This window comes from Schistocerca americana, chromosome 4 (genome assembly GCF_021461395.2).
Source record: "Schistocerca americana isolate TAMUIC-IGC-003095 chromosome 4, iqSchAmer2.1, whole genome shotgun sequence".
Taxonomy (NCBI): domain Eukaryota; kingdom Metazoa; phylum Arthropoda; class Insecta; order Orthoptera; family Acrididae; genus Schistocerca; species Schistocerca americana.
The window spans coordinates 551,807,438-551,833,550 of NC_060122.1; the positions used below are offsets into that span (position 1 = coordinate 551,807,438).

General features: G+C 41.2%; 1 protein-coding gene across 1 annotated transcript in view; it reads left to right on the forward strand.

Moving 5' to 3' along the window:
• LOC124613609 (locomotion-related protein Hikaru genki-like) overlaps window positions 1-26,113 on the forward strand; it is a gene marked incomplete at its 5' end in the record, with an annotated part of 336,916 nt that overhangs the window by 92,531 nt on the left and 218,272 nt on the right. Inside the window, one exon of the mRNA XM_047142324.1 lies at window positions 25,046-25,208. Within this exon, the coding sequence (XP_046998280.1) occupies window positions 25,046-25,208 (163 nt within the window). The remainder of the gene's footprint in view (window positions 1-25,045; window positions 25,209-26,113) is intronic.

Here is a 26,113-nt window from a genome sequence, read left to right on the forward strand (position 1 = left end):
CAATACTCTAGAAGAGGACGGACAAGAGTAGTGTGTACCTGTTGCATTTCCTAAATGTTCTTGCAATAAGGCCAGCCGGAGTGGCCGAGCGGTTCTAGGCGCTACAGTCTGGAACCGCGCGACCGCTACGGTCGAAGGTTCGAATCCTGCCTCGGGCATGGATGTGTGTGATGTCCTTAGGTTAGTTAGGTTTAAGTAGTTCTAAGTTCTAGGGGACTGATGATCTCAGCAGTTAAGTCCCATAGTGCTCAGAGCCATTTTTTTCTTGCAATAAAAGGCAGCACTTGGTTCGCCTTACCCACAAACCATCTATGGGAATGTTAAATTTAAGTTGTTCGTAATTTTTATCCCTAGGTATTTAGTTGAATTACTAGCATTTAGTTTGTGCCATTTGAACCATTTTTGAAACCTGTATGTAGTGAAGGCTTTCAAATTTCTGAATGGCACTATTAATCCAGGATGGCTCTTTCGCGTCCGTTGTTACGTTATTTGGAACATATTCACAAGGACCATATTTTATGTTTAAACTTCAACCGCCACTGTTCTGCATTTGTCAAACCTTAATTAAATGTTCTGAGTTCAGTATTCACATAATTTGTTAATGATTTCCTAAGTATTCAATCAAAAGCTAATACTTTCCTAGTTCTGTATATCACGTTTTTCCTTTTGGTGAACATTTTTCTTGTAATAGCAACATTGTCGCTAACCCCTCTCTCTGTGGTGACTCGCGAAAGTAATCACTTTGTTTGTAACAGGGGGTCAGAAGTATTTCTTTCGCGTGTGAGTGGTCGACTAGTTGTTAAAGTTTCTCAGACAAAGTTTTCGGTATTACTTCGGGAACAGTTTATCCTTACCGCCGACAACATGTGTGTAGATCTCCCGGTCGATAATGAGGAGGTTAATGTCACGACCTACTGCTTTCGTACGAAGCGGTAATATTTCTGTGGTTGCTCGAGTCACGCTTCATACTTCCTTGTGTAGTGAGTGCGGCCTACTGCCGATAACCAGTTGGTGGCGAGATCCTTTGAACTTTACATGTGAACTAGCAATCATATAAATGGACCTGAAACTTGTAAAGGGTTGTTAACGACAATTTGTAAAGGGCTTTTAACGGCAAATGCTGACCCAAGAACACATATTTGAACAACAGCGGCGATCAGAGAGCATATTGGACCTGACAGCAACAAATACTCCTGAATAAATAGGGAGCATCGTGACTGATACAGGGATTGGCGGCCACAAGGCAGTTGTAGAGGGACTGAATGTCGTAATATCCAAACTCACCAAAAACAAGGCAAAGTACATCTGTTTATAAAAACGGCTAAAATTCGGATGACGCCTTCCTAGGAGAGAGTTTCCTCTCCTTCCGATTTAACTACGTAAGCGTAGACCAGGTGTGGTTTGTATTCAAAGTAATAGTAACGACGGCAGTTGAGAGATATGCACTGATGAGTCAAAACATTATGACCACTTGCTTGATAGCTTTTTGTCTGCCTTTGGAACGAAATACATCACTGATTCTGCATTTCAGGGATCCGATAGTTCGTTGGTAGGTTTGTGGAGGTGTATGGGATTAGACATCTGCGCACAAGTAATGTAATTCGCGTAAATAACGGGCCTCTTACTTGCGTATGCGGTGTTGGCGCCCGATAGCGACCCAGATGGGATCCATACGAATTCCAGCAGGCAAATTTGGCCGCCAACGCATCAACGTGAGTTCAAAGTAATGCTCCTCAAACCACTGTAGCACGGTTCTGGCTCCGAGACACGGACATGACATGCTGTCGGGGAAGACATCAAGCATGAATGGATGCAGGTAGTTCGCAGTTGTAAGCGTGTCTTCGATTACTACCATATGTTCCATGCCAGTGCAAGAGGATGTCTCCCACAGCATAACGCTGCTCCCACCACCCTGCGTCCTTCGCGGGCTGCACATTTCTATCTCGATAGCGGCGTTTGTGGAGACGGCCACCGACCTATTGTATCAAAAATGTGATTCACCCGAAGGGCCGACACGTGTCCATTGACCGACGGGAGAATCTCGATGGTCCAGTTCCCACTGAAGTCGTAAATGACGATGTCGTTGGATCAACATCTGAACACATAGACGTGGTTTGCTACGGCGCTCCATGTTCAATAATGTACGATGAACGTTGTGCTCCGAAACACTTGTGCGTTCACCAGCATTGTGCTCTTTCATCAGAGATGTCACAGGTCACCATCTATACTACTTTACAGAACAGACAAGCCTTCGAAACGCATGTTCTGTGAAGCTCGTGGACGGCCAGCCATTTAGCACCTAGTGGTAGTTTCACTGTATTTCTACCTCTTTCCGTAGACAATAACGACAGTAGCAGATGGACATTTGAACAGCTTCGTCCTTTTCGAGATAGTCGTTCACAGGTTCTTCTTAATAATAATCTGCCCTTTCTTAAAGTCGCTTATGTCAATGGATTCACCATTTACAGCCCATATCATCGCTGGGGTGATCCCACGTCCGCGTTTGTTCCTCTTACATAGTTTTGTTACCACGTCACATAACCGCAACACCACCAGGTGGCATCCAATGTCGCGTTTCGGTTTAACAATATCTATCACATAAACTAATAAGAAATGGTACTGATACCCCATGGTACACAAGGCGGATCACAACTGTTGTAGAAGCAAAGAAAAACACATGCTAAATTTAGAAGAAATAGAATCGCCAATACTGGCGAGGTTTTACGGAAGCTCGAAATTTACCGGGAAATTCAATGAGAGATGCTTTTAACAGTTTCCACAACGAAACTCTGTCTCGAAATCTGGCAGAAAACCGAAAGACATTCTGGTCATATGTGGAGTACACCAGCACGATAACAATGGTGATGTCACTGATGACAGTGCAATTAAAGCAGAGTCACTAATCATGGTTTACTGAAATTCCTTCAGCAAAGAAGGCAAAGTAGATATAACATAATTCGAATCTAGAGCAACTACCAACACAAGTAACATAGAACCAGGTATCCTCGGTGTAGCGAAGCACCTTAAATCACTTAATTAAGGAAAGGCCTCCGTTCCATATTGTATACTAGTCAGGTTCCTTTCAGACTACCCTGATACAATAGCTCCGTACTTAGCAACCTTATACAACCGTTCACTCGTAGAAAAATCCGTACCTAAAGGTTTGAAAGTTGCGCAAGTCATACCAATACCCAATGAAGGAAAAAGGATTAATTCACCTAATTACAGACCCATATCACTAACACTGATTTGCAGTAGTGTTCTGGAACATATACTGTGTTCGAACATTATGAATTGCTTCGAAGAAAACGGTATATTGACAAATAGTCAGCACGGGTTCAGAAAAAACCAACACCTGCTAAACTTATAACGAAACCGATTAGTCTACATTGTCAAGGGACAACTAGGTATTGGTACGTGAACAATGAACCCGGGACAAGCTATAGTCCAATTGTATATAATATTCCTGCACGATCTGACATTTTCGAAGTGAATGTATTCATCATCCAAGAAGCAATATTTTTGCAATTTTGTCATATGATGACATAGTTGGAGACCGTGGCTGTTATTTGAAGACAAATGTTGATGGTGTTGCGACAACTTTATAATTAATGTAACAGCATTCGCTCTAAAAGTCACAAAATCAGTGTCTCTCCTTACTAGTGTAAAAGGCGTTTCAGTTGCATAAGTGAATATATAATCTTTTTCCAAACATGGGACGTATTCAAATGTTACGATATATCATAGCATCTTTGACACTCAGATGTTTGTAAGCACTTTGTATGTATTAAAACATGTGCGTGGTAGAAATCTTTTCTTTGACAAATGTTTAGTGTTCAGTGAGAAAAATTTACGTGTGCAACGATAAGATTGCAGTGGGAACGTATTCACATCTGTTGGACGAATGTTATGAAAACAAACACTCCAAACCGACATTTCAGGTAAGTCACATCCAATGAAAATCTATAACGCAACCATCTGTTTGACGTGATTATAATTATGTATTATTTTTATTTTAGGACAATTAATCTGTAAAAAAACGCATCAGTGTTGTACGGAAAGCAGAGAAACCGTCTGAAGATGAATCATAACGACTCTAAACCGGTAATGGTATCCTTTGAATAAAGGAACGGAAAGTAAATTTGTGGCTGGTTGCTGTCCCAACACCATCAACATTTTTCTGCAATATTTTTGGTTGAGCAAATTACGCCCTTCATTAAGGTCAAAAAGTTATCATACAATGCGATGTGCTATTTTAGCCTGTATTAGAATGATCTACTAAATTAGAAGTTCACGTTCACTTCAAGCCAACGGCTGCGCCCTAATTCTGTCACCACCAGTGCCAGAATAGGGCCAATTCCAGTGGCAGTCAAACAAGAAAACAAGAAAATAAATTTCCACCAGAAACTATGTGTTCGAACAACGTGCGAATGCAAACAATTGGCGCATAGCAGAAGTGCTTTTAAAAGAACCAAGAGGATTAATTCAACTGTTCAGTGATGTCAACTGTAGATTCCTATTTAGTACCCATACCAAAGGAAATAGTTTCAAAACTAGCAGTCAGAAAAGTCTTTTTTCCAAAACAGAATTAGCAGCTGCATGTTTAAGCTAAAGCTACACACCAAAACCCAGAATATCAAAGGGATAAGTACACCCTTCGGGTGTAAATCTCCCAATTGATGTTGCAAGCATGCCGCCTATATTTCAGACGTACGTAGAAAGGCATGCCGCAGCCACCTCATTTTGGCCAAATTATGTAGATGATGACAGTGTCACGCCATAAAAAAGCAGAGAACCTATGAAATTTTCATGAAGTATGTAGTCGTCTTCAAGGTGCAGCGTTGAAATGAAACCTCCAAGGTTCTTTTTCTTTAAAAACGAAGCTAAATAGCTTCGGAACGTTTTTGCGACAGCTGGCGGCAAACCCTCAGAACGGCACCTAACTGCTTTCAACGTGCGTTCGAAGAATCCTACAGAATTGCACGCATTTTTTCGGTAAAATAAATTACTCTGCAAAATTAATTCCGTGAGTAGCAGAGACCACTCATCATATTAATATGTTAGATGCAAAGTTGTCATTTAAAATTTGTCAGATGTATATGGGTAACTGTACATTAAGACTGACCCCACTGTCGCGGCATATTCGTTAGAGAAGACTTTGTCAGTAGCACATGACGCATCACAGCTTTGCTTGGATGTAATTTTAACATATAGAAACTAAGATGGTTCAGAGCCAACAATTCATTCGCACTGAATACTCCGGCAAAAGTCCACAGGAAATATTCAGAAACTGAAAATGAGCTTTAACTTTGATTAACATCATCAAGTAATTTAACATCTACTTACGCATCACGAAGTTTCGCCTGTTTACCAAACACAAGCCCCTCTCGCTGTACAGCCCAGAAAAGAAACTCTCAGAGATGACTACTCAAAGGTTACAGCATTGCTTTCTCAATACCTACAGCAATGAGGAGCTTTACAAAGTGACGGAAAATTGTGTAATCCACGATGAAGAATTTCGCTTAAGAATGTATCAGGATCGAGCGTTCTTGTTCTATAAAGAGGAAAAACTCTGTTTCTAACGTGGTACAGACAGCAGGAAACAATAGAAATTTTCTACTTATGAGGACACCTCTTTGTGACAGCTGGCGCCAAACCCTCAGAAAGGCACCTAACTGCTTTCAAGGTGCGCTCGAAGAATCCTACAAAATGGCACGCATTTTTCTGATAAAATAAATTACTCTGCAAAATTGATTCTGCGAGTATCAGAGACCATGCATCATCTTAACATGTCAGATGTAGGTTCAACAGAAATGCGGAAAGACACGCAGTAATGAGTGTTTTCTATTAAGGCACCACTTGGCTATGATCAATGGCATCCTCTTGAGACGTCATCCACCATCAGTAAGAAGTAAATTCACCCCTTTCTACCTTCAGATCGCTCCTCACTGTCTTGAGATTACAGAGTGCGTGACTGCTACTCCTTAACCACGACTATAAAGAACTTACTATGACAACATGTGTAGTTACACGGCCTTACCAAAGACAGTGGTACACCACTGCAAAAAATGCACTGAAAACGAACTGGGCCACGAACCACGTTTTCCTTGGCTGAAACCCATGCAGCCCTAGGAAAACATTCATCTTGACTTCGTAGTGTCCTGTCTACAATCCACGTGGCAAGTAGCGGTGAATGTACTGTCAAATTTCCCGTATATCACTAGTACTGTATGCCTCACAATGATGGCTACTTCTGACCTTACAAAGTCCTATCCATCGAAGATAATAAATCATAAGTTGAATTTTTTTTGCGATAGGAGCTACATCCGACATTTTACATCAGCGGCGTTCTATTCACACATCAGTGGAGACTCCAGTGGAATGACTTGCACCATGAAACAAATGACCAAAGCATTTGAAGAGGTCATAACAGGCTCCACATTACTCGCAGATTAATAGGCATAAGTCTTCCGTCACTATCTTCAATCCTCCAGAACGTTTCATCAGCATACGCTCCGTTGCAGTGTGAGAACTTCACTCTGGAACTGTATCTGTTGTGTACGGTAAGTGTTTGGGGTACCGATTGTAGCAATTGTGAGATACAAGAGTACCTAAGATGTCTTTATGATCTCACACTGCATCGTGATGGCATGTTGCTAGAGCTGATACATCTGCTTTTTAAGCGCACCTGCGTTTGAACACCAACTGCCGTAATGAGAGACCTGTTATTGGCGCGCTGTTTCTCTCTCTCTTTCTTCCTCTCTCTCCCTTTTACTTTCGTATTACCAACTATTCATGTTGTTGGATCAGGCCACTGAATCAGTTGTTTTATTGGTGAGACGTTTTATTTTTGTCGTATAGCTCCTGATTTGTAACGCTTAATGTGTCACTACACGTGCTCTAAATGTAGTACAGTATCAACAGGCGACAAAGGACCGCAAAGAACTACTTAAGCTCTGTGGTCTAGCGATATACGAATTTATGTATTTGTTTGTCAATGAATCCCGGTGTGTTACAAGTCGTTGTAGTGAAATCCATTACAGTACTGCTACGCGTGGATCGTAGTTGAATTAGCACACGATTTTGACACGCAACTTACATAACCTTCTACTTACAAACGGCTTAATATTTGTAATTTTTTTTACTGATGGCTCAGACGCCAGACCAAATACGAGCATCTGCAACAATCCGACACCTTTTGCTCACTGTCATCGATCATCCTCCACACAGTCCTGACTCGGCTCCATCCGATTTTCATCTGTTTGGAAAACTCAAAGAGCACCTTCGAGGATTTCACTTTGCTAGTGACGAAACGGAACATGCAGAGGTAAGGTTGTGGCTTCGTCAAGAAAGTCAACCATTCTACAGTGATGTTATCAACAAACTGGTCTCTCATTTGGAGGAATGTTTAAGTCATCCCGACGCTACTATGTTGGGATTTAATAAGTAGACATGAAGAATGAAGGTTTAAAATGTTAATGAAGTTCGTTTTGTTTAAAAATATTTAATGGTTTTCACGAAAAAAATTCGGAGGCTTTATTATCAGAACGCTCTCGTATTTTAACAGCAAAAGCCTTCGGTATTTATATCCATAGCACAGGATTTATTCTGTGGTGGTTAATTGATGATGATATGAATGAAGTTAGGGTGTAAAGAGAGAGATACATATATTGGGGGGGGGGGGGGTGTCATGTGAGGCTGGGATTGGTTGACTACCTGTTTTAACCTAGTAAGTCTTTGGAATATTGAAGTGTATATTTGTTTCTCAGTTCAGTCTGATCACTGAGTAGAAAATCTGATCTGTATTTGTGTTGTTACAGATTTCAATTTCTTCGGGAAGGACACATTTGATGTGTTTGATAGCCAGGTGAAATACAATGCTATTTCCAAGATGACTGTGTTCAGCAGGACTTGTGGCAAAGCTGGAGTTGTTCAGTTTGTTACTCAGTGACCAGATTAAAAAGAGAGACCGATTTTCCTTTCAGTATTCCCAAGACATACCAGCTTAAAACAGCTAGTCAGTAAATCCACCCGCGCCTCCCACGGCACCCCCTTCTTTCTCTGCCTTTATATCCTCAGCACATTCATATTAATGTCAGTACCCTATCACAGAATATATCCTACGTTATGCATCTAAATATTCTAGCCGTATAGTTTTGAAATAAATTAATATTCAAATGCAATAAGCAGGATATAGTTTTGTTAATATTCCAGGCCATGTGAATGTAAGAACAGAAATCAGACAGCATTTCATTTGTTGTTTCGTTTTTAAATGTGCATTTCACATAGACATAGAAGTAATATCGCTCTCTGCAAATATTACAATGTTAATTCATTTGATTTTACGGCATACATGTTAACGCCAGTTTTGATCATATTATTGTCAAAACATCGACTCCATTATAATCAATGTGGAAACACTGTCTCTGAGCAAAGTATGCTATAACTTCGTCTGAGCTGTTTGTAATGAGCACCAGTCGTATAGCACATACTGGATGCTGGTAAAGTTTTGTGATAATCGGTATATACTGTAGTATATATTCATAACCCAGGCAAAGGTGAGTGGTGCATAGCCAAATGACTGTCCCAATGTATGCTGCTAATTAGGTACCAATTACAAAGCCACACGTACTCTCGCACTAACTACATAATTCCTTTTTTGGATACAAATCCCAAAATAAACATTACTCATGGCCATACATTAAAGTATGTACAGTCTTATTGTCACAGAGATAGGACCAAGCATTACGCTATGAAACTGTCGTGTAACATCCTGTGCACCATCTGAAGGTAGACGTGAAAAGATTCGAGAACATGTTTATGGAATAAAGACGAATCCCAAAAAGGTGATTGGTTGCCGTTTTATATATTTACATTTATTCTTAATCATTCATAATGGACAAGCTTCATTAGTCGATATTGCAAATGAATTATGCACCTTAATCTCCTTTCGTGTTCAACCACAGAACGGAAAGGGCGCCGAATTCTCTCTCCGATTGCGATAGGATACTGAAGCATTAAGGCTAACGGAAACGGATCTGATGTGCGAGCAGATCGTGATCAGGATTTTCAACAGACGTGTGTAGTGTAAGAATAGACTTCACGTCTTCGAAGCTGAGGTCTGACGTGGCCGCCACGGAGATTGTATTGCAGCCGGGAAAGAGATTAAGTGGAGCCCAAGTGCGGGATGAATAATAATTACGCGACCCACATTCCGCCGGGCTGGCAGCTGATTTCCCCCGTGGCTCCGACCGCCCTGCTTTGTGCACCACACTCCCCCTTATTTTGCATACCGTTTAATTTCCACAGAGAACCCCTTAATGGGAGCTTTCACGGCCATTTTTAAACAGCTCTCGGAAGAAAGAAATATTCTGCCGTTTGTTGCGCGAGACTCAGTTCCATTTGCTTAATGTTTTAGCACCATGTTTGACAAAACTGGATTTTAAAGGAAGACTGCCATCCAAAATTCTTATCTCCAGGTGAGCGATAGCTACGCTTTTGGCTGCATGGTGTATGTATTCAGATAAGCCTCCTACACAGTTATACGATTCTGTCATTACATTTGAATTACAGTTTCCTGGGAATATGATAGTAGTTTTGTGGTTGTCGTTGCTGCACCATTAACTATAATTCTGTGGAATTTACTGTTATAGAGAAGAGCGATGACAGAATGAGTAGTACAGAAGTAAATAGCAGTTGGGGTCGTGACAGAAAACTTACCTCCCTCGCGAATCTCAAATTGTGGGCATTTTTATGCAACGGGTCCGCTATTGCCCATTCAGTGGACCAAGATCATCATGTCTTCAGCAATCTTAGTTCTTTACAGAAGGAACTGAGACTCTCTCCTAGGTAAAGCAGATGGTAGTCGTTTATTCACTGGTACGATACTACCAACAGAAGAATTTTTGCGTTATATCCTGTCTCAGTAATAACATGATTATAGAATACGTTTCTCAAAGAAGAGACTTGGTTTTAATGATCTGCAAATGACGTAATTGAATATAACATAACAGTGGCGACATGAAGGCAGTCCAAATTGGGGATGGCTATAGAGTGCATAAATTGAATGCTGCAATATCGATTACTGAAGTTTCCTCTAATATACTAACTAATTACCTTATAGGAGGAATCCTCTTACTTTAAATAGTCACTTTCGTTACATCAAGCCAGTGAATAAGTCGACAGAAATTATTGTTTGGAAGCAGAAACCGGTCAGACTAGTGTAGTTTTTGCTATGCAATATTTCGTACAGCGGAAAGATAATTTGCTTAAATCATTTTCTGGACCAAAATTCAAAAGCATTTAAGGAAATAACGCCAAATTGTCCGATCGTTGGTGTCCGAACAGTCTGCCGCCAACCTCGCCTGCATTCCTCCTAGAAAATACATAAATCACAACCAGAGTGGAACAATTGATTAGGAGACAAGATGCCCTGAATCTGTGATGGAACCAATGTAATAGATAAATTTAAATATCATTTACCGACCGAATACATGACAACTACCAAACTTACATCTGCTCAGCTTGAGCTCCTAAGAAAAAGAGGTGATATAAGAGGAAGAAGACAAATGAAATACCCACTTTCAGAGGTTTCAGAGGCTTTATATTCACCGTGTAAATTTTCTGGAAGTGTTGACGTTTTATATCGATTCTCTGTTAATGGAATTAATATTATCTATCACTGGATGGCTTTTCTTTCCTACAAATAAAAATATTTTCTCTAGCTTAGCACTATTTTATCATTATTTAACTAAAGAGAAACTAGAAGAAAGAAAGAAATAACAGGCAACGTTACAGACTGCTAACAAAATACTCCTGCGACTCACCCTAGAACATTGCTGAAGTACGTAGGATCCACGTCAAATATTTCTGACAGGGTACACTGAACGCATACAAAGACCCCCTGCTCTAATGGCCACAAATTTATTGAACCCCATGGTGAGCGTCACTAGGGTGCTGAAAGTCTAAATTGGCAGATGCTTTAAGACACACCTCACCTATCCCGCGGAAACCTCCTTACAAAATTCCAAAAACCATGATTAAGTGAGGCAGCTAAGAATATACAGAAACCCTGTACATATCACTACAGTAGTCATCTCGAGGACAGTCTTAGACTTAATACACCGTGCGCAGAGGATTTCACGTAGTCTTTCTTCCCACGCTCCTTCCATGAATGGAACGGGACGATAACTTGTCGTTGTAGTTGTTGTGGTCATCAGTCCGAGGACTGGCTTGTTGCAGCTCTCCAGTTATCCTGTGCAAGTATATTCATCACAGAATAACTACTGCAACCTACGTGCATCTGAATCTGCTTAATCTATTTATCTCTTGGTCTCCCTCTACGATTTTTATCCCCACACTTCCTTTCAGTGCTAAACTGGCGACCCCTTGACGTCTCAGACTGTGATCAAACGACCCCTTTCTTCTAGTCAGGTTGTGCCACAAATTCCTTTTCTCGCCACTTCTATTCAGTACCTCCTCATTAGTTACGTGATCTAACCATATGGTCGCCGGTATTCTTCTGTAGCACCACATTTCGAAAGCTTCTATTCTCTTCTGTTCTATACTGTTTAATGTCCATGTTTCACTTCCATTCACGGGTATACTGTATTCAAATACTTTCAGAAAAGCCATCCTAACTCTCTCTCTCTCTCTCTCTCTCTCTCTCTCTCTCTCTCTATATATATATATATATATATATATATATATATATATATATATATATATATATACGAGGGATGGAACTTCGATAGTGGCAACTATTTATTTACAGCTCGTACGAAATAGATACGTGTTTCAAAGTTTTAATGACCAGCATTGTGTATAACCCGTTGGCAGCGATGTGGAAGTCGTAGGATACTCTTAGCAGTACCAGTTGTGTTGACAGTTCGAGCGGCGCGGTCTGTTGCCCGACGAATTTGTATCAGTTCTAAAGCGTATGCCGTGAAGTCTTTCCTTCAGTTGAGAAATCGAGTTGAACTTACGAGGGCTTACGTCAGGGGAGTGCAGTAGGTGGTATAGCACGTAGCAGCTCCATGAGTCAAACAAATTAGTAACAGCTAGCACTGTACGTGCTTGAGCATTGTCCTGCAAAATTATCGTCAGCTCCAGCAGAAAGTGTCATCACTCTCGTCTCTATGCTGTTAATTTTTGGAACACAACCTACGACCACCTTAAAGAGAGAAATTATAACACTTTCTGCAGGACCAAACCACATTTTGCATAACAATGCTCAAGCACCTCTCTTGTGCTTTTGTTTTTAGTATGTAGGTGTTTGTCCTGCTTTGCTTAGAACAAAGAAGCTGCATTCATTCATTGAGTCAACTACGATAAGTCCCCTATTGTTTCTTCTGTCTGCAAGCCATAGAGACGACGGTGCGTCGATGTCATTAAGTATGAGTAATCTTTTGTCCCTTTGTCAGACGCGAAATTTACCCGGCGGGAAGAAGATGCTGTGATATGCAAATGATTAGCTTTTCAGAGTATTCACACAAGGTTGGCGCCGGTGGCGACACCTACAACGTGCTGACATGAGGAAAGTTTCCTACCGATTTCTCATACACAAACTGCAAGTGACCGGCGTTGCCTGGTAAAATGTTGTTGTGATGTCTCGTGTAAGGAGGAGAAATGCGGACCATCACGTTTCCGACTTTGATAAAGGTCGGATTGTAGCCTATAGCGATTGCGGTTTATCGTATCGCGACATTGCTGTTCACGTTGGTCGAGATCGAATGACTGTTAGCAGAATATGGAATCGGTGGGCTCAGAAGGGTAATACGGAACGCCGTGCTGGATCCCAACGGCCTCGTATCACTAGCAGTCGAGGTGACAGGCATCTTATCCGCATGGCTGTAACGGATCGTGCAGCCACGTCTCAATCAATGAGCCAACAGATGGGGACGTTTGCAAGACAACAAACATCTGTAAGAACAGATCGACGACGTTTGCAGCAGCATGGACTATTAGGTCGCAGACCGTGCCTGCGGTTACCCTTTACGATGCATCACAGACAGGAGCGCCTGCGATGGTGTGCTCAACGGCGAACCTGGGTGCACGAATAGCAAAGCGTCATTTTTTCGGATGAATCCAGGTTCTATTTACAGCATCATGATGGTCGCATCCGTGTTTGGTGACATCGCGGTGAACGCACATTGGAAACGTGTATTCGTCATCGCTATACTGGCGTATCACCCGGCGTGATGGTATGCGGTGCCATTGGTTACACGTATCGGTCACCTCTTGTTCGCATTAACGGCTCTTGAAACAGTGGACGTTACATTTAAGATGTGTTACTACCCGTGGCTCTACCCTTCATTCGATCCCTACGAAACCCTACATTTCAGCAGGATAATGCCGACCGCATGCTGCAGGTCCTGTACGGGCCTTTCTGGATACAGAAAATGTTCGACTGCTGCTCTGGCCAGCACATTCTCCAGATCTCACACCAACTGAAAAGATTTGGTCAATGGTGGCCGAGCAACTGGCTCGTCACAATACCCCAGTGACTACTCTTGATGAACTGTGGCATCGTATTGAAGCTGCATGGGAAGCTGCACCTGTACACGACATCCAAGCTCTGTTTGACTCAATGCCCAGTCGTATCAAGGCCGTTATTACGGCCAGAGGTGGTTGTTCTGGGTACTGATTTCTCAGGATCTATGCGTGAAAATGTAATCACATTTCAGTTCTAGTATAATATATTTATCCAATGAATACCCGTTTATCATCTGCATTTCTTCTTGGTGTAGCAATTTTAATGGCCAGCAGTGTAATTTATGTTCGCTATTACAATTGCATCCTTAGCATTTCGTGTCCCGGTTACTGGAATGAGATGTTTCGGAAGGCCTGGTAGTCTCCTGCCCTGCATATATGGCTCTGTACTTCGTTCAGAAATTCTACCCAGTTCCACTCCAAGCATCGTGCTCCTATTGCTGTTTAGTTGTGAAATCTTCACAGTGTGGGTATGTAGTAAAGGCATAGCACTTACTGTTATGTGTTCAGAGACGTAATAAATGCCTCCATGCACCCTGACGGAATCTTTATAAACTTTATCTACGTTTAAACGTTAACCTCTTCGTGCACGTGCTTTTCCTAAGAGTCTACACAGCTATCGATGGTCGATTGCCAAGTTCTCTCTCGTGGGTATCATTCTGTCGGTCTGCTCGGTTGTAGGGAAACGTATTTTTTCCCCTTCTGGTTGACAGACGTAACAGCATACGCAGTGCAGCCTATAAAATTTTCCTATTTTTTAACCTACTTATGCATAAGTTACTGTCAAGATTATCATAATCAATTACGTTGTTATTGTGTTGTTTTGTGTTTCCGCGTGTGTGCTGTGAAACATCCTGACATTTGTCTCCCTCTTTTGTTTGTGTACACCGGGAATTGTGTGTGGATGAACTATTTTTAACTGTTTTATTGGACAGATGGTTTGTATTTAGCATTGGACTTCCGGTACATCTGTTTTTTTATATTGTCTGGCTATCTCGAAGTTATTTCACAACTGTTTTCTTTGTGGCCGTATTTCCCTGTGTGTCTGTGGTGTGCTTGCTGCCACCATATATAACGTATGGGCTTTATGTACGGTCTGTATTTGCTGTAATCATATTCGGAATGTAATTTTATTGATGTGTTTTGAGCGAGTGAACTGTTAATAGGTGCTTCATCTTTTTGTGTTTCTTGTACTGGTGTTTCAATATGTCTATCTGTTTCTTGTTTTTCGGTGTTGTGACATGAGTATGTACTAGTATCACTGAAGTGCCCTAGGACATCATTTTGTGTTTGTTTTTTGTTTCTTTTGTTACATTGCCTACTATTTTGATAGAAAACATCATGTTCCAGCTCTTACACTCGTAGCAGAAGTCAGGTCTGGAAAATTGCCCACTGCAAATTTCATGTTTCATTTGTCTTCATAAGCGGCAGTCAATGGGTCTCTGCGCACACATGTCGTCTACGTAATCAGTGGTGTTAATATACATTTACTGTATAATGTCACACGTTTGTAGCGATGTAAGATTGTTCGTTTCTAGACCAGTTAATTGTGCTACATCTACATCTAAATGGATATTCTGCAAATCACATTTAAGTGCCTGGCAGAGGGTTCATCGAAACACCTTCACAATTTTCTATTATCCCAATCTCGCATATCGTGCGGGAAGAATGAACACCTACATCTTTCCGTACGAGCTCTGATTTCCCTTATTTTATCTTGGTTATCGTTCCTCCCTATGTAAGTCAGTGTCAACAAAATATTTTCGCATTCGGAAGAGAAAGTTGGTGACTGGAATTGCGTGAGAAGATTCCGTCGCAACGAAAAACTCCTTTCTTTTAATGATGTCCATCCCAAATCCTGTATCATTTCTGTGACACTCTCTCCCATTATTTCGCGATAATACAAAACGTGCTGCCTTTCTTTGAACTTTTTCGATGTACTCAGTCAGTCCTATCTGGCAAGGACCCCACACCGCTCAACAGTATTCTAAAAGTGGACGGACAAGCGTAGTGTAGGCAGTCTCCTTAGTAGGTCTGTTACATTTTCTAAGTGTCCTGCCAATAAAACGCAGTCTTTGGTTAGCCTCCTCCACAACATTTTCTGTGTGTTCCTTCCAATTTAAATTGTTTGTAATTGTAATACCTAGGTATTTGGTTGAATTTATGGCTTTTATATTAGACTGATTTATCGTGTAACCGAAGTTTAACGCGTTCCTTTTAGCACTCATGTGGATGACCTAACACTTTTCGTTATTTAAGGTCAACTGCCACTTTTCACACCATTTCGATATTTCTTCTAAATCGTTTTGCAGTTTTTTTTTATCTTTTGATGACTTTATTAGTCGATAAACGACAGCGTCATCTGAAAACAACCGAAGATGGCTGCTCAGATTGTCTACCAAATCGTTTATATAGATAAGGAACAGCAAAGGGCCTATAACACTACCTTGGGGAATGCCATCTGTTTTACTCGATGACTTTCCGTCAATTACTACGAACGGTGACCCCTCTGACAGGAAATCACAGATCCAGTCACAAAACTGAGAAGATATTCCATAAGCACCCAATTTCACTACGAGCCGCTTGTGTGTTACAGTGTCAAAAGCCTTCTCGAAATCCAGGTATACGGAATCGATCTGAAATCCCTTGTCAATAGCACTCAGCACTTCATGTGAATAAAGAGCTAGTTGTGTTTCACAGGAACGATGTTTTCTATACCCATGATGACTGTGTGCAAATGTTGTCCTCAGGCAACTGCATGCCGCATTCCGTCGGTTTAGTTGACGAAGACTAATGTTTGCGCTTGCATGTATTCTTTCTTTGCATATCTGTATGAAGGGCTTTAGTGTCTCATCGTTGAAGTTGTACTCCGTGTTAGTGAACGTAGTCTGTAACGTCATTTTCGGTGAGCCCTATTTTTCTCCCGTACAAGTGTAGGTATGGCAGTCACGCCCCATGTCTTATCACTTTTCCTGTTTCTATATTTGCATTGTATACAACCAACCGTGACTTCCTCTCGGCTTTCCGTCGTCTTGTGACTTGTCTTCGGACATTTTACACGGACTGGTTCTTTATCGCAACGTTTTGGCAGGTGACCTAGGCCCTAGCTATTGAAGCATTTGTAAACAACCACGGAGTCAGCGATGTATAAGGACTCGAACAGCACCAGGAGTTTCTTTCTCTTTGCAGCAGCAGAAAACGAACTCCTGGGGCGACTTTCAAGATGTTATTAACTACTCGTTTACCTTTTGGGCCTGTTTTGAACGTTTCCATATAGTTCCTCCTTGAAGCCCTGATCAGTTAGAATAGTTACGATCTGATACATTGCAAGGAGAGGTCGGAATTCCCTCGGCTCTTCACATCTATTATTTTGTAGTTGGACTGTCTTTTCTATGATTTTCCCTTTATCTGCTTGTGTTTCCGTTTCTAAGATACGTGTGTTTACTGTAGATCTGGTTGTTTTTATTTTTACTTTGTCTTGTCTGGGACTGATTTTTTTAGAGATTGTTTCACGTATGACCTTGGTGTCTTGATTGTTTTCCGATTTGGAGAAAATAACGCTCGACTGTTTCGATTTGGTTTGCTGTATGTGTTATTCTACTTTGTTATTCGGTTTTTAACCTGAGCCGGCGGCCGCAACTGCTACAAAGAACAGTGGAGTTGACTTACTTTCCGTTATTAATCTTTGATTTTCTGATTTGAGATCGGTTATTTCTGATTCCAGACAGTGAATTCTTTCCAGCTCATCTGGTGCATTGGCGTTAGCTAATTTTTCCCGTAAACGCACATTTTCCTTACTTATCTTCTCATTCTGCTCTTCTAATTTTGATTGAGTGATGACGAGCTCCCAAATTTTAATTTTTCACTACTGCTCACGTAACTGTTAAGGTTCTTTTACGCCTCAGTTCGTTTTGAAGCTCCGTGAGAATATCGTCGACAGCGGCGATCTGTTCCGCAGTCGTCGGGTGTGAATCCGTTACCGACGATGCCATTTCAGCAGACTTCGTTTTATAGCAGCTGTTCTACTGCCACTCGGTGTTCAAAAATTGGTTCAAATGGCTCTGAGCACTATGGGACTTAACTTCTGAGGTCATCAGTCCCCTAGAACTTAGAACTACTTAAACCTAACTAACCTAAGGACATCACACACATCCATGCCCGAGGCAGGATTTGAACCTGCGACCGTAGCGGTCGCGCGGTTCCAGACTGTAGCGCCTAGAACCGCTCGTCCACGCCGGCCGGCTGCCACTCGGTGTGGTGTCATTCTGTTTCCCTTCTGAAGTAACAGTGATTACTATTTATGGTGATCACCTGTCGCTATAAGAACTAGTGGCGGCTGCCGCTAGCAGAGAAAAAGTAGTTTTCTCCAGTATTCACGCAATCATGTGGACATGGAAGCAGGCGAGGCAGAGAGGCACAAAGCGCGCGTCCCAAATTCTCCACAGTGTGAGCTATTGGGAGCAAAAATCACTTCTGTTTTTATAAAATATAGTTTGTAGCCTATTTGGCTTCCTCAGAAACACCTTTCTGGCCGTTACCACTCTACATTTTGTATTCTCTCCACTTTTTCCATAATCAGTTATTTTGCTGCCCAAGTAGAAAAACTCATACTGTTGTTGTTTTTGATCTGTTCTTCAGTCCAAAGAGTGGCTTGATGCATCTTTTCGTGCTGCTCTATCCAGTGCAAGCCTCTTCATCTCCGAGTAACTATTGCAACCTACATCCTTCTGATTCTGCTTACTGTATACATCTCTTGGTCTCCCTCTACGATTTTAACCCTCCACGATTCCCTCCGACACTAAATTAGTGACTTTTGATGCCTCAGAATGTGTCCTACCAACAGATGACATCTTCTAGTCAAGTTATGCCACAAATTCCTCTTCTCCCGAATTCTGTTCAGTACCTACTCATTAGTTATGTGATCTACCAATCTAATCTACTTCATTCTCCTGTAGCACCACATTTCAAAATCTTCTATTCTCTCCTCTCCTGACGCTTAAATCCATACTCGATGTTAACAAATTTCTCTTCTTCAGCATCTCTTTTCTTGCCATCGCCAGTCTACATTTAAATCCTCTCTACTTCGACCATCGTTATTTATTTTGCTTCCCAAATAGCAAAACTCATCTATTTATTTATCTCATTTAGTAACCTAATTCCCCGAGCATCGCCTGATTTAATTGACTACACTCCATTATCCTCATTTTGCTTTTGTTTATAGCCTCCTTTCAAGACATTGTAAATTTCGTTCAACTGTTCTTCCAAGTCCTTTGTTGCCACTGACAGAATTACAATGTCATCGGCAAACCTCAACGTTTTTATTTCTTCTCCCTGGATTTTCATTCTTACTCAAAATTTTTCTTTCGTTTCTTTACCTGCTCGTTCAATTTACTGACTGAATGACACCGGGGATAGGTTACAGCCCTGTATGACTCGCTTCTCAACTATTGCTTCCCTTTCGTGCCCCTTTCTCCTATAACTGACATCTGGTTTCTGCACAAATTATAAATAGATTTCACTCCTTGTACTTTACCTTCTGAATTTGAGAGTATTCTAGCCAACATTGTCAAAAGCTTCCTCAAAGTCTACAAAGGCTGTAAACGTAGGTTTTCCTTTCGTTAACCTAGCTTTTAAGATAAGTCGTATGGTCATTACTGCCTCTGGTGTTCCTACGTTTCTACGGAATCCCAACTGATCTTCCCCGAGGTCAGCTTCTACCAGTTTTTCCATTTGTCTGTAAAGAATTCGTGTTAGTATTTTGCAGCCGTGACTTAGTTCTGTAATTTTCACAAGTGTCAGCACCTGCTTTCTTTGGAACTGGAATTATAACACTCTTATTGATGTATGAGGGTATTTCACCTATCTCATACATCTTGCCCACCAGATGGAATAGTTTGGTCACGGCTGGCTCTCCCAAGGCTATCAGTGCTCTGTCAAATTCCTCACGCAATATCATATCTCCCATTTCATCTTCATCTACATCCTCTTCCATTTCCATGATATTGTCGTCAAGTACATCGCCCTTGTATAAACCCTCTATATATTCCTTCCACCTTTCACCTTTCCTTTCTTTGCTTAGGACTGGTTTATCATATGAGCTCTTGATATTCACACAAGTGGTCCTCTTTTCTTCAAAGATCTCTTTAATTTTTCTGTAGGTGGTACCTATCTTACCCGTAGCGATATATGCTTCTACGTCCTTACATTTGTCCTCTAACCATTCCTGCTTAACCGTTTTGCTCTTCCTGTCGATCTATTCTGCCACAGATGTACAAATGGAATAACATCAGGGATAGGCTACAGTCCTGCCTCTCTCCCTTCCAGGCCACGGCATCTCTTTCTTGGCCCTCGACTCATGTAACTGCATTTTGGTTTCTATTCAAGTTGTAAATCGACTTGCGTCCCCCGTATTTTATCCCTGCCACCTTCAGAATTTCAAAGAGGCTATTCCAGTCATTTTTGCCAAATCTTCCTCTAAGCCTACAAATGTTGTAAAGGTAGGTTTGCCTTTTCTTAACCTCTCTTCTAAGAGGAATTGTAGGACCAGTACTGTCTCGCGTGTTTCTACATTTATTTGGAATCCAAACTGATCTTCTCCGAGGTCACGTATTACCTTTTTTTTCCATTCTTCGTGTTAGTAGGTCTCAGCCATGACTTATTAATCTGATAGTTCGGTAATATTCACACCTGTCAACATCTGCTTTCATTGGAATTGGAATTGTTATAATGTTCTTGAAGTCTGGGATATTTCACCGGTCTAATACACCTTGCACACCAGATGGAAGAGTTTTGCGATGGTTTGCTTTCCCAAGGCTATCAGAAGTCCTGACGGAACGTCGTCACCTCTTGGTACCTTGTATCGATTTAGATCTTTCAGTTCTCTGTCAAATTCTTCTCGTAGTATCCTATGTTTGCCTTCATCTATATCCTCTTCTATTTCTATAACATTGCTCTCAAGTGCTTCTCCCTTGTATAGACCCTCCATATGCTCCTTGCACCTTTCTTCTTTCCCTTCTTTGCTTAGAACTGGGTTTCCATTTGAGCTCTTGATATTCATGCAGGTGGTTCTCTTTCCTCCAAAGGTGTCTTTAATTGTCCCATAGTCGGTATTTATATAGAAGGGCTGATGGACCTGTAATATCACGAAGTTATTTCTTTTCTAATTTCATGTTCCACATGCGAAGTAGTTGGATGGAAGTGATGTCATTATTTCTATCTTTGCAACGTCTTGAGAAGAGTCCTTTTGGAGTGACAGTAAACAAATCAGTTACACTTCTGTTTATTAATAAATTTTACATTGATTGATCCCCTCCGATGTACACAGCTTTTATTTCCGAGCCAATTGCCGGTCTTATGTTTACCGGAACTCTAAAATAACTCACAAGATTGTTTCTTGAAACTCCCATGCGTGAAGATATGTTCGTTGACAGCCGGTACAAACGATTACCCACTGAAGATCTACATACTCCACTGATAAGTGCTATGTAAATATATTGTTTCATTTGCTTTATGGACATTCTGTTAATCTCTTGGGCACAGTGTGTACTGTGGACGACTGGCTGGTGCCCCACAGACATTAATATCTAGATGCAGGTTGTGACTAACAAGTGCTACATTTATTCCTTGTGTATTTAAATTATGAAGATTCTTGTTTCGTAACAATCGTTTTGGAACTTCCACTTCAACGACGACCTAGTAGACAATCGCTGGCGTGCTCACAAAACTAACTTGTAATTGAAAGGCATTGACAGAAGTTTGTCACTTAAGGTGAGCGTCACTGATGTCAATCACTAGTATGAACTTCCGTCTTACACTTAATAAGAAAAATAGAAGTCGAAATAAAACAAACTACAGATTCGATGTGCTTCTCCAACGTCGCACTGGAAAGGGAACAACATCTCCATTAGTCATATCTAAACTTTCTCTCCAGTTTCCATATAAAGTTTCGAGTCGGTAAAATCTACTGGGAGCTCCCGGGCACTCTACAATATCTCGTCCCCAATAACTGTCACAGATCGGCAGTGACTGGCGGTCGAGGATATGTGAATAAGCTTCAGTTTTTAACGACACTCCCCAAAGCAATTGTCATTTATTCGTTACTCCACTACAGCTTTCTACCGTGCTGCCACGACAATAGATCTCTTTCCCGAATGCAAAGTTTCTTGCTGGTAATAGCAGCACCTATTGTTCACCTATGTGACTCATTAAAGTATAGCCTAATTCCATTTCGTACAGTCGTTTCGTTCTTCGCACCAGGTTCATTCAGATATGTTGCACAAGGAAACGACGTGCAGTATCACGGTGAACGTATTTGGTACCTGCGAAGAGAGAGATTTTTTTTGTTTATTTCGAACGATGGTCGAAGGCTACTTTTCCCCACACCACTTTGTCGAATCGAATGAAACTCTCCTGCCTGTCACCGTAGTATCCCTTTAGGGTCACTGTCTCTTCAAGTGTTCTCCTGACAGGTATGAGATGGAATCTCCCGTTACCTCTTCTTGAATGAACATTACAGCCTAGATTATAATCTACTCGGATTCAGAACTGCAGCTTACAAACTGAAAACAAGAAATAAAATATTTGTTATAAATAAATACATCTCCCCTCTGACCAAAACCTCCTCATCCAAATCCGACTGCCCATCTCTTCCGCCTCTATCTCCCTCCTCCTCACTCCTCTCTCTGTCCATGTCTTCTTTCCCCCTCTCTCTGTCCATTTTCTCCCCCTTCCCATCTCTAACCATTTCCTCTCTCCACCCCCCCACCCCCCGGCCGGCCTCTCTCTCTCTCTGACCTTTGCCCTTGTTCATTGTTACTGCAAATGAAAGTTCGACTGAGAAGTAAAGCATATAAAATGAATGGGTGTAGCAGTTGGTATCATTAACATACCGAGCGAGCTGACACAGTGGTGAGTACCCTGGACTCGCATTCGGGAGGATGACGGTTCAAACCTGCGTCCAGCCATCCCGATTTAGATATTCCGTGATTTCACTAAGTCGGTTCCGGCAAATCCCGGGGCAGTTCCATTGAAAAGGCACGGTCGACTTCCTTCCCCATCCTTCCCCAATCTGATTGGACCGGTGACCTCGCTATTTGGTCCTCTCCCCCAAATCAACGAACCAACCATTAACATAAGAGGTGCAGGAGAGACCTATGCAGCTTCTGGATCAGTGATGCTAGTAGCTTCAGTGACAGGAATTCTCATAGTCACAAGTAGGATTGCAAACTTTCGGATTATTTACATTCCATAATAGTAGTCTAACCACAGGTCGATATGCCATAAATAAAACATTCCAGTTTCTTCTTAAAACTGACTTCGCCGAAGGAAACAAAGCAATACGGTGTTGTGTATCTTTTGTTTAAAGTTATATAGAAATAATATATTTGGGCCCTGAAATGTAAGTTAAAACTAACTGTTAGAAAAAAACGAAGCCACACTTTGTCACAGTGCAGCATTGTATATTTCGAGTCAGTTTTGACTTACTCTGATGAGAAAGACAAAGAAAAGTATAGGTCCGTGTGAATCTTAGCGGAGTATCGTGTAAATATATGAAGTAAAACGGTCAAGAACTTCCCCTTGATATATTAAACATATTTAAAAAAGTGTGTCCGAATTTTTACTCGTGCGCTGTGGAAACATTTGAAATAAATTGGTTAAGAAATTTTCCAGATTTTTGCTAACAATGTTTTTCCGTCATGTGTTAAACATATGTTTATTTACCACACACATTTAAAAATATGAAGCCTATGTCCAACCAAAGTTTGTTAGAGTATCGTGTAAAAATAGGAGATAAACGGATTAGGAACTTTCGAGGATTTTGCTAACAGCATTTCCCCTTTAAGGATCAGATGCATATTTACATAGAACTTTTTTTTAAAAAAATTTGTAGCCTACGTCCATCTGAATGTTTATTAGAGTTCTGTGGAAAAATCTGAAGTAAATCATTCAGGAACTTTTCGAGATTTTAGTAACAACTTTAAAGAACGACTTGCCTTTATATAGTAGTATAAAGTCACATACTGTGTGTATTAAAAATATGTATCCTACGTGTAAAATAATTTCATCAACAAATTTTCCAGGTTTTTATTTACAGCCTTTCCCCTTTGTATAGTCAAATACCACATACGATTAAAAACGTGTAGCTTGTGTCCGTCCAGATGTCTATTAAGGTATTATGTAAAATTTTGAAGTAAATCCGTCACAATTTTTGGTACCAACTTTAAAATACTTATCTTTATATGGTAATGTACATTAGGTGCAGTTGAGGACTGAAATTTCGTCCTTTTCGCCTTATGCTGGAACTCTGCCGAAAATACCGTGCTTTATCACATGTCACTATTTGGACCCTAAAAAGTTTTAATTTCTTTCCTGCGACTGCAAGTCCTTTGTCCTCGCAGTCTAGTCATCTATATTTATAAAAGGTAGTGTCTTGACTGACTGACTTATCATCGCTCAGACCAAACCGCTAAGGATAGAAACTTGAAACTTTGAGAAGTTGCGGATCTTTCATTGTAGGCGTCGTTTCAGAAGCGATTTTATGAAATTCCAACAATAAGGGGGTGAAACAGGGTCATATTGGTTCACTGACTCCTCATCACCTAGTCCAGACCCCTAAGGACAAAAATTTGAAGTTTGGAGACGGTGTGGATCTCATACTGAAGGTATCGTTTAAAAACGGATTGCCGAAATTCCACGCCTAAGGAGATGAAACAGGTGATGAAAGGCCTTTTGAAGGTATGTCGCTACTGAGAGAATTTTGAAGCTAGGACTCAGAAAACTAGTATTTGGTTTCTCATTCAGAAAATAAAGAATACGTGCGTTTACGAAAATTCAACAACTAAGTTGATAAAACATTGGTTGAAAGTTTTTTGAAAATAAATAATTTCTAAAGCACCACGAAAGTATTTTTAAGGCTACATCTATGACAAGTGGTATTTGACTTCTCGGTTAGAAATAAAAAGAAAGGAGTGTTTCTGGAAATCCAACTCATAAGGAAGTGCAAAAGGAGATGAAAATTCTTAAGAAAATATTTCGTTACATTAAAAACATTTTAAGCTGAATTTATGAAAACTGGTATTACACTTCTCGGTTAGGTACAAGGAAATACTTGTTAGGGGATGAAAGCTGCTATGGAATTACCTTCATAAGAACGCAGAACGCATGATATGGGATCCATCTACCAAAATCTCTTTTCGCTCAGAAGTACACTCGTAAAAGACTGTGCTTACGTGGCCTTAATTAGCGTGAAAAGCTTAGAATGTGTTGCAACTTCTGAAAAACATAAAAAGTAGATTAAATAAAAACAAAAAGCTCTACAGCCCATATAGTTACGCGAGAGAAGCAGCGGGCACTAAGCTAGTCTGGAAATGTAATTTCACGGGAACAATTTATTGTAACGTTATATGACATGGGTGCCAACAGTCGACGTAAGTAATTAAGCGATACAGGAAACTGCAGCTTATGGCTCTGGAGAGTGCATGGGTAGTATGTTTTTGTGTTTAGTACGTGGTGACAGCGAGCCGGTGTGTCACGGTGTGTCTGGCTGTGTGCGCAGAGCGAGAAGTCGGTGTTCCCGCACGGTGCCATGGTGACGGCGCGCTGCCGCCGGCCCGGCCTGTACAAGCTGCTGGGCAACTCGTCGCTGCGCTGCCAGAACGGCGCCTGGAACCCGCGCCTGCCCGCCTGCATCCCCACCACCATGCTCACCAACTTCACCGGTGAGTACGCTCGCTGCGGCACACTGACACAGTCACTTCCACTGCAGACCTACGCGTAGCATTGCCAGCCGATATGAACTGGTACGAGCACGTTACGGGCAGTAGTAGGGAAGACGAATGTTCGACTTCGATTTATTTCGAAGATGAATGTAGCTTCTGTATAAGGTGGACCGCATACAGAAAACTATTTGTGATCACCACCAGTCCTGATTAAAGAAATACTCGGAAGCAATTCAAAGGTGTGGGGTTGGGTTGAGTTGTTTGGGGGAAGAGAACAAACAGCGTGGTCATCGGTCTCATCGGATAATGGAAGGACGGGGAAGAAAGTCGGCCGTGCGCTTTCAAAGGAACCATCCCGGCATTTGCCTGGAGCGATTTAGGGAAATCACGGAAAACCTAAATCAGACTGGCTGGACGGGGGGTTGAACCGTCGTCCTCCCGAACGAGATCAGTGTGGTAACCACTGCGCCATCTCGCTCGGTTCAAAGGTGTGCTGCTAGTTTTGTTAATGGAAGATTTTGTTTACACTCAAGTATTATCAAGATTTAATTATGAACCCGAATAGTTGAAATAAATGCAAATTCACTCGCACTTAAAGTGAAAGACACAGGCTGAATTATAAACTCAACAATTAATCAATGAGCGTACAGACATTCAAGCAACTTTAAATTAATAGCTTAATAAAATTAAAGTTCATTAACAAGTGAAATAAATGTCATCACCCGCTACACGCGAAGCTGCTTTCACGTGTAAACAACAGTTACGGCTTGCTGCAACTCGAGATACTGTGCCAGCAAAGGCAGCTATCGTCAACACATCTGAATGGAGCAGAATTAATTCACCAATTTCTACTAAAAATTACGCTGATTAGACAGCCCCTCAAACAAAGCACAAGCGGGAAATCC